The following is a 9546-nucleotide window of genomic DNA, read 5'->3' on the forward strand; positions in this document are numbered from 1 at the left end:
ATCTGAATTCTATGAAAAATTTTACATCTACTACTTACTAAAAGCACCGGCTAGCCATAAAAATAAAAGTTAATACACCTTCTTTTAGAAAATTGTATTTTTGAAAAACTTCTGTATGAAAAGAATGGCAGGGGAAAAAATTTGAAAAATGTTGAGGAAAAAAAATATAGGTAGAAAAAATATTATAAAAAAGGTATATGATTTTAAATATAAAATGTAATATTATATATATATAATATTTATATAGGAGTTAATCCCGTGTGGGTTGAATTCCATGGGTTGAGTCCTGTGTGGGCTAAATACCTTGCCGTTTGAAAACAAAAGAGCGATTCTAATATGCCTAAAAAAAATAATAATGAATTTCCATTTCGAACAGACCTATACTAAAAATAGAAAAGCTTTGCTTGAAATAATAAATCTATGCTTGAAATAAATAGTTTAACACTATCAAATGAATCAGTATTTATCATTTAGGGAAAAGAACATTTATAGAGATATAAATAACTTTATAATACACTTTTGGTTGAAATAATAGAAATAGAAGAATAGAAGCATATTCTGAACCCCTTTTTCGTCAAATCTAAGAAGGAACATTTCTAGCAGACAAAAGTATTGTTTACTTTCGACTCAAGCTGATGTGGATTCTTAAAAAAATATAGACTCGCTCCTCGATAGTGAGGCAAAATTATTGTTGTGAAAAATCATCCAAAAGCACATTAAAAATCTACAAAAATTAAACAAAATCATATGTTAATAACCCTTTAATATTTTATTTAATTTTTGTAAATTATTTTATACGATTTTGGAGGATTTTTCACAAAAATAATTTTGCCTCACCAGCGAGTAGCCAGCCTAACTTGTTTTTTAAGAATCCACCTCGTTTCGAAGCTTTCAAATTTAAACGAAATTTTTGGGCAATTAATTCTGATTCCGCAAAGCTTTCTACTAAGAAAATATACTGTTTACAGCTGACTTTTAACTATGTATGAAATGAAAAAAAACATGCATTCGTGACAAGATGTGTACAAAATTTCAACCAATGAAATTAAATGTATGTACCGATGCGATTCTCCTATTGGCTCAATCAGACATTCCCTCTCTTTCTTAGTACCTTTATTGTTGAAATATACACCCACGGGAAAGTATAAAAGTTTGGGCAGAGGCCCAAAGGCGAGGTTTGGGTGGGGTAGGGAGGATTGGGTGTAGTGTAGATAGCGAGACTGCTGGCGGACTAATATTATGAGCGCGGAACTTTGACTACAAAAATTTTGTTAGTTCTTATTTTCTCATCTTTCAGTGTTAATACATCTTGCATACTTAATTATTTGATTGCTTTCGAGTTACAATTGCTTTATAAAATACTTTTCAGTAGAAATAGTTGAAATTTTATTTTATGTATCTCTATTATTTGTAAATGTAAACTACTCTATAAGTTTGAAGTGCTCAGCAGTTTCTTGTTCCCGTGACAAGATATTTTAAAGACAACGTAGGATTCTCAATCACTCAAAAGTAAAAATAAAGTGAAGTAAAAAAGAAGAAATAATTATTTACCACATTAATCCAATAAAAATAAATTAAATTCAAAAGTATCGGAGCTGTGCAAATTGAAAATAATTGGAGTGGGTATCGCCGCCTTAAACAGCCCCATTAATTCCATTGCAATCGCACACAAACTATTTAATGAAAAAATCAACAGGGTAAAATGTCCTTTGCATTTAGAATTCGTTATCCTCCGCCCCTAGCCTCTAGGGGCTTTGCCCAAAGTGGTTTGATCAAACCAATTTTTGGCATTTTAGACTAAAAAAAAAATTTTTTTACAGAAAAAAAATAGCCTTAAACTATCCCAAGAATTAAATACTTAATAGGAAATTATAAAATTATTATTTTGGAAATATCTGTTGAAAAAGTTGAAAATAACATGAACTTCAAACTGTTTTTTCTTTGCCTACAAATTTTATCTTGTAATTTTTTTCTGAGGAAAAATATGCTTTTAATGTTAAACTTTCTATCCTCTTTCTTTGACATTTTACCTTTAGTCTCTACCTATCTATTTGAAATTAGATATTTTGAGTTCATTTAATTTCGAGTCAGCAAATATTTTATGTTTAGGACATTTTTATGTTTACAAATTTTGAAATGAAGTCACAATTAATTTATAAACGTTATTGGGAAAATGGGACTTTAATAATTTTCATTACCAGGCCGCAGCCGGCTACTCTTATTTTGATACGCCGTGGTTAACACACACAATCTTTGTCAAGCTAATTTCGGACAATCCGTTAAAGAAGTGGCTGGATACCGCAATCGTTATAACTATTACAACATTCCATAAGGCTGCATAAATCTGGCCTTTGATCATTCTTGTTTTTAAACGCGAAGCTTTTCTATAATTATGGTCGGTCCGTCCGTAACGGTTAGCTCTTTTCGGTAATTTAGACATGTTAGGGTTGAAAACAATTTTTCATGTGATGTAATCATCATATTCATCTAATTTCTGGAATACTGATTCCTAAGACAGCATAGTACAATATTTTAAGTGAAGCTTCTCTTTACTAAGTCCTAAATATAAGTATTTCCTTAAAAAGTATTCTGCATTTCAGAAGTTTTGAAACAAATTCACTTCAAATTTTATTTAATTTTATATACTTATTTCTGCTTATTCAGGAATCAGTTCTGATACTCTACAAGTGTTAATGTTTGTTTGTCCTACCTTTTCAAGGCTTCGATTTTATGTAAGTTGTCATCCTTGTTTTTTATGCATTTCCTTTCTAAAATTGATTAGAAATGCATTTATTACAAATAAAAGGAAAATCAACAAAAAGCCGCAAGCTCTGACCTGGCCAAAAAGTTTATCAGACTATATTGACATAATTATGATAATTTAAAAAAAAACAGGGGTTATAACATCGAATAATGTGAAAATAATAAATAGATCTTTTAAGTCTAATAATTTTATTAATATTCAACGACAATTTCTCTTCAGGTTTAAACGTTTTGACACTATTCCTTATACATGTATATTAGCTATATAATTTATTTTTACAATGAAGTATTCTATTATGTCAAAATAGCTAGAAATAAAAATACCCAATCATATTTTCTTATATAGATGCTATGAATTTCTTAATTATACTTTATTGATACAGGATTATTATGTTTATAGAGTGATATAGGAATTAGCCTTCTCGAATTATGCTGTTAAGACGGAAGCAGCCTATATTCATAAAAGCTTCGCTTCTAAACAAAATTCTACCCTCAACACATGAGCTGAAATCAAAATTTCAAGGGAAAGTGTATGGGGGGTGATATGAATGACTGTAAATGGAGGATGTAAGCTGGGCTGCAGGTAAAAGGCAGAAATGTTAGGGATGACCGCTTCTTACAAACAGCTTGTAACATCTAGTTTTGTTACATTACTTGACAAGCATAAAAGTGTTTTAACTTGTATTCTGTCAACCTATGATAGTGCGATGTTCGGCTTTCAGTGCAAAATGTTTTTAAAATTCAATTTTTGTTATCATTGTATTTTGTAGCAATGCAATTATTTTTGGTTTGCAAAAAAGTAAAACTAAAAATGAACTGCAAATAGGAAGTTAATTACATCAATGTTTTTACACAAGCACGCAGCAAAAAATTATAATTGCAACTTTAGATGCTTTTATATAAGCTGCATTTCTTAAAAATCTTTATCTAGCAAGTCGTTTTAGTCTCGGACGTTGAATTAATTCGCAGCTGAGTCACCAAAAAGGCGGCTGCTGAATTACCTTGAGGATACCACCATGCTAATAGAAATCTAGACGGACTTAGAATAAAAGAAACAAACTTTTACTTTTATTTGTTATGTATTTTGTAAACAAAAGGCCCATTATTGGATTGTAAATGTTATTAAATGGTGCATGTCTAAATATACAATATGTTGTTCATCATATTAGACAACCAAACATTAAGTAGCACAGCAAAAATTATATCTAGCCAAATCTATTGTAAGATTTTTGACAGTCACTTTCTAAAGATTACACTTACAATATGTGAGATTAACATTTAAAATATCACAAATAAACAAAGAATATTGTTAGGAAAGCTGAAACTTCAAAATAAAAAAAGATTAAGATGAATATAGGGCTAATTTTTTAAAATAAGAGAAATTCAGGATTAGAAATAATTTTTATATCACACCCTTTGCATAGGTATGAAAATAAAAAGCAGTTTAAAATTAAATATTGCATTGTTTGGATTCGATTAGTTCTTGCGCGCATAAATAATAGGGGAATCTAAGCTTTGTGTAGTATGTAACAGAAAAATTAAACGCCCAAATAGAATCTTGATAAAAAAATGATGAAATGCATGCTTATAATTTATAAATTTAGTAGTGAGCTGTCTATTTAGCAGAGTAAGACAACCAACCAACTAGTTTTCAAAATTCCTGCATATGATGTAGCTAGGCAAAACATCTCAAAATCTGCTTAGCGCTGCCTTTTTGCTGTGTGTGTGCCTTTATAAAAATATGTGTGTGTGTGTACGTGTGCATGCTGTTTGTTGTGAACTTATTATATGATAGAGTTTGAATCAAATATGTTTTGTAGTAACAAGTCTTCCTCATATTTGTGTATAAATAAATGTGTTTCAGGCAGTTATATATGTAGTGATCAAAATAAAAAATCTTTTGAGTAAACCACATTTCGTTATCTAAATAAACATCTGTGATATTTTTACTTTTTCTGATTTTAAGATTTATTGTAGGCTGCCAGGCTATTTTCAAATTTTTTTGTTTTTACTCTTTTCCAATAATACAAAATTTGTATACAATTAAAATACATTTATTTAAAGTGACACGCAGTACAATGTCAAAGAATTTGAAAATTCTATAAATTTGTTGCAGGCTAAATGTCATTTATATTGACACAATTGAAGACTATCAGTGGCGTGCACAGAAATTTGCCAGGGGTGTTGAGAGGGACACCCCATTTCAAGCACCACTGAAGACATTGAATTAACATTTGCCCAGAAAATCAATGGCCTTATTGTATCCAATAACATATTTTTTTTTACCTATTTATGCATAATACGTTCCATTATTTTTAATACTTTTTTGATACACGTTAATTATTTTATTTACAAAGATGCATTTTTAAAAGATAGTAAAGAGAGAAACAAATTATTATAAACTTACAACTATCTGTATCAGCGTTTAGACGTGAGCTAGTCGTCAGGTTAGTGATATGTGCGAGTAATGGCACTATTCGTGTCATAAGCAAAGACTTTATTATATACAGGATGGAGAGGAACGTTCCCCATTTTTAAGGGAAATTTTTGTTACAGGGCACGCCATTGCCAAGAAGGTTACTAACAAGTCTTTAGTCTGTTGGAATTTGTACTTTTTCAGACCTCAGCAGGATGGCGTTGGTGCCATGCGTCCTGGTCTCTCTGGGGTACATTGTCCTGTACCTCTTTGTGGCAGAGTTGCTGCGCAGGTTGGTGGACCCGCTGAACCCCTGCCTCCTCAAGTCTGCCTTGCTAGAGGCCATAGCCGCTGCAGAAATGTGTAGCACTGGCTTTGAGCTCATCATTGGTAAGATTTGATTTACACGTTTTTGGTAGCGCTACAATTTTAAAGGGCATATCATTCAGTTCATTAACATGTGGTATCTTATTTATTAGCTGGGATATTTTTTAGACTTTGATTTTAAAAATTATTAAATTGTTTTATTTTTATTTACTATTGTCTCATTGTAGATTTGACTTTGACAACAAAACACAATGCGAGTACTTTAATTGACAAATTTAAGTCTGAATTTAGTAATCTATTTTTTATCATGTAAAGTAGTAAAGTTTTTTTGTCTTTAGCTTAAGATAAAAATAACTACTAAACAAGCTGAGTTCTCCCGGGATGGTTTTAGGCGCCCATTCACTAGTATATATATAAAGCATTAATAAATATTTGTGGCATATGAACAACGATGAATAAATAGGCTTCCCTGAAAAACCTGAATACATTTTATATATAATTACTACTCAATATCAAAGAATAATAATGCATATAAAATTTAGTTGCTGATAACTATGGAGTAACTGCTTACGCTGTGTGTCTCTTCCTGTTGACTATCTGGTTCTCTGACCACTGGGGGGAGGCCACCGCGTGTCCCTACAATCACCTGGAGGATTGTGCCCAGGGATTTATGAGCAAGACAGAGATGTTGGTGCGGACAGTTGTAGAAATATTGGGCGGATTAGCTGTTTTTAGGTAATTTATTTCATACTAATATTAGGAGCTTTTCAAAAACTTTATAAAAAACTTATAATATTATTCTTTTATGATTGAAATACATAACTCTGTCATGATTTCAGATTGGTACAGTTGTTATGGAGTATAGAGATAACAGAGACGCATATTGGTAGGTCTCACAGCCACGTGTATGATGTATGCACAGCTGATCTCACTGTTCCCGTGCTCACCGGTGCTGCCATTGAGGGTGTGGCCACTCTGGTCTGCAGATTAGGTGAGCTTTAAGTCAGAGCTATTGGATTGAAAGGTATATGGGATCGAGTTTCGGCCCATAACGAGCCAATTGTAACTAAAATTGTTTTAAAATTTGCTATATCACACAAATGACATCTAATATCACACATATTTTTGAAAATAATCTTAATAGGCTAAATCCTACAAAGTTTCATATGATTTTCTCATCCTTACAAAAAGGACAATATTAAAATTCACCAATATCCCTTTATATTCTCAAAATTATTTCGATGACATTGGGTCAAATCCTATTAAACTTTTAGAGTTAGGGATTTCCAAGTATTATAAATTCATTTAAATTTATTTAGGGAAACCCTTGCTCCCAGACTACCATAGGATATTTTATAGGACTTGTCCCTTTATCAATAACTATTGTTTTTCCTACAGGGAGACAATTTATAGAGTTGCTCAAATTTCTGAGCTAAATTTAAACATAAAAAATGTAATTTAACTTGATGGGTTAATCAGGCAAAATATTGCTACATTTTACAAATTTCTATGTAAATGCATTTATATTTGTATTTTTGTGCTTAAGTAAAACAAAAAAAGATGACATAACTGTTTTTTTATAGTAAGATTTGCATTCTGATAAAAGTTATTTGAAGCTTTTCATTTAACGTTTGAGATATTTTATTTAAATTAATTTCTAGAATTTAGGTAGTTAATTATAGGTCAATATGATATGCTACAGACTTATAACCCTTTAATTATACGATTTTTCAAAAAGAAAATTTCGCATAATATTTAGTTACGCCTGTTAATGGACGTTATTAGTTTACTATCGGCCAATGCAACGCTAAAAATTTCTCTGATTTAGTATACTATTCTTACTTTGATCTTAGACCAGATTTTCATGTTCTCTAATAAAGTGAAACTTGCAGCGGGCTAAAAAACGATAACCCCCCTTTACCCCATCCCCTCCCACTGGATCAACAAACTAACCAATGAGTTTCATGTTAGCAAACTAAATTGATGACATCCCCCCCCCCCCCTGGCATAATATCCACGATTATTTTACATCCATTTCTAACACTTTGCATTTTTTGCTTCCCATCCTCATGTAAAATCTGTCGTTTTTTACACTTCATGAACCCTTTATGCTAAATATTCAAACTTTTTCAGGTTCCAGGCTTATTGCATTGAAAGAGCCACACTATGGTAGTGTGATAGACAGCCTTGTGTCCACAACCATGGTGGTCCTAGCCTTTGATACCAGCGGAGGATATCTTAACCCAGTTCTTGCCACCGCTCTCAAGTTTGGTTGCCGCGGCCACACACCTGTTGAACACTTTCTAGTGTACTGGGTGGGAGCCTCCCTGGGCTCACTAGCCAGTGTCTATATCTGGCCCTATGTCAAGGAGGCGATACCTAAAGCTGAGGTGGCTGTAGAGACTGACTCAAAAAAAGAAGATTAGACATGTATAAACAATTAAAAAGTGATTGATTTACATAACATTTAAATAATTTACACAAACAAAAAATATCCATTATGCATAGTAAAACACACTGGGTATAGTCCCTTTCGTGACATCGCCTATTAAGGGGTGTTTTGTCGTATTTTCACAGTAGCTTTTCTACTATTTCAAGCAAATGCGGGGGGATCTAACGCTGGGGCCAATTGGCTAACCCTACGCCCCTTAAGAGGCGAAGTCATGTAAGGTACTATATTTAAAACACTTTTTGATTCTAAGTTAAAAACTTCAAAATCATATTTGTTTCAATTTCGCAGAATGTAATATTTTTTTGTTTTAATTAAAAGCTGACTGACGCTTGGATTTGAGTGCCAGAATTTGACAATCTTAAAATTGACTTGAACAATCAAGCTTTCAAATTTGTTATTAATACCGTCCCAAAAAAAGGAAATTATTAACTGATTTTGTTATATACTAAAATACCTATGGTTTTCAATTTATTATTAACAAAAGGCTTTCAAAATTGAACTGCAATTAAACTTTTATATTTCATTCATGTTTTTACCATTTATTTCTCTTCTTTTATGTAGAAGATGTACAATTAAGACACCTAATTAAGACTATTGTTAAAATACAATTTAATGTTTTATCGTGTTTTAAACTATTTTATTCTTCGTTGATTTTATAAAAAAGTAAAACTTTAAAAAAATATCCTAAATAGTATATTTTTTTATTTTAAAGATGAAAGAATATATTTTTATCGCATAGCAATATATACAGTTTTCGCTATTATAAAAAAAATAGTCCTAAAAGTTTCTTATTTCAGGATAAAAGCTGTCTATAAAACAATGCGATAACGTATTATATAATAATAATATTTAACTTGAAAAGAACTAAATTCATTGTTTTATAAAATCTTAGCCATGATGAAGTAACTTTTAGCATGTAATTTACAAAAAATCATACATAAAATAAAAATTATTCTCATACTGTTAGTCTTAAAATAAATTGTTTTATAAATTGGGTTTAATGTACTAGAGCTGTAGAACAGTACTATACACATACCCGTCTTACCAAAAATCCCTCTAATTGCCTTATCTCAGCTCTATATTTTTGTGCAAATTATAGTCATTCGCATCACGGGGATAGGACAATGGACGCTAAATCCCCTTTCCACTCGGAAATTAAAAATCTATAATCCTATTACACAATAATCTAAGAAATTCTACCTTTGTAGCTAAATGTTATCTTAATCTCCATTGTTCTTTTCCATCCTATGCTATTGTTATTACTTATTTTTCTGTGATCTATTGTTGTTAAAAATAAAAATTAGTTTAATTTTTGTTATAAGTTTGTCTTTTTAATGCTAAACTTGTTCTATAAAAAGCTTTGTTCTCTCAACTCGGTCTTTATTTTAACGTTTATTATTTTATATAAACCTAGTGGCTTCGCTCCAAGCCTCTAGGCGTCGCCAAAAAAACACTTAGAACCATCGCAGGAAAAGTAGATATATTCCCTGATAACTAAGACCCTTCGGTTAAGAAGTTACTGAGATCTTTAGACGAACAGATAGACATCGTTCAACTTTTTATTATGGATATATTACTACGCTTCTAC

General features: G+C 31.2%; 1 protein-coding gene across 1 annotated transcript; it reads left to right on the forward strand.

Moving 5' to 3' along the window:
* The first annotated feature begins 4546 nt into the window (after nt 1-4546).
* LOC145316559 (aquaporin-11-like) lies at nt 4547-9279 on the forward strand. The gene is made up of 4 exons (XM_080157136.1): nt 4547-5569; nt 6049-6241; nt 6346-6497; nt 7640-9279. Exons 1-4 carry the CDS (start codon nt 5395-5397, stop codon nt 7930-7932), a joined length of 813 nt encoding a protein of 270 aa, XP_080013262.1. The 5' UTR covers nt 4547-5394; the 3' UTR covers nt 7933-9279.
* The last annotated feature ends 267 nt before the right edge of the window (nt 9280-9546 follow it).

This window comes from Acartia tonsa, chromosome 4 (genome assembly GCF_053477335.1).
Source record: "Acartia tonsa isolate MP-2025a chromosome 4, ASM5347733v1, whole genome shotgun sequence".
Lineage (NCBI taxonomy): Eukaryota > Metazoa > Arthropoda > Copepoda > Calanoida > Acartiidae > Acartia > Acartia tonsa.

What these genes read in the sequence shown, in the direction of transcription:
- LOC145316559 (XM_080157136.1), top strand. Translation starts at nt 5,395, where the DNA reads ATGGCGTTGGTGCCATGCGTCCTGGTCTCTCTGGGGTACATTGTCCTG. An exon ending in GGCGGATTAGCTGTTTTTAG is followed by an intron (nt 6,242 to 6,345) that starts GTAATTTATTTC and finishes TCATGATTTCAG; the next exon opens with ATTGGTACAGTTGTTATGGA. An exon ending in CACTCTGGTCTGCAGATTAG is followed by an intron (nt 6,498 to 7,639) that starts GTGAGCTTTAAG and finishes AAACTTTTTCAG; the next exon opens with GTTCCAGGCTTATTGCATTG.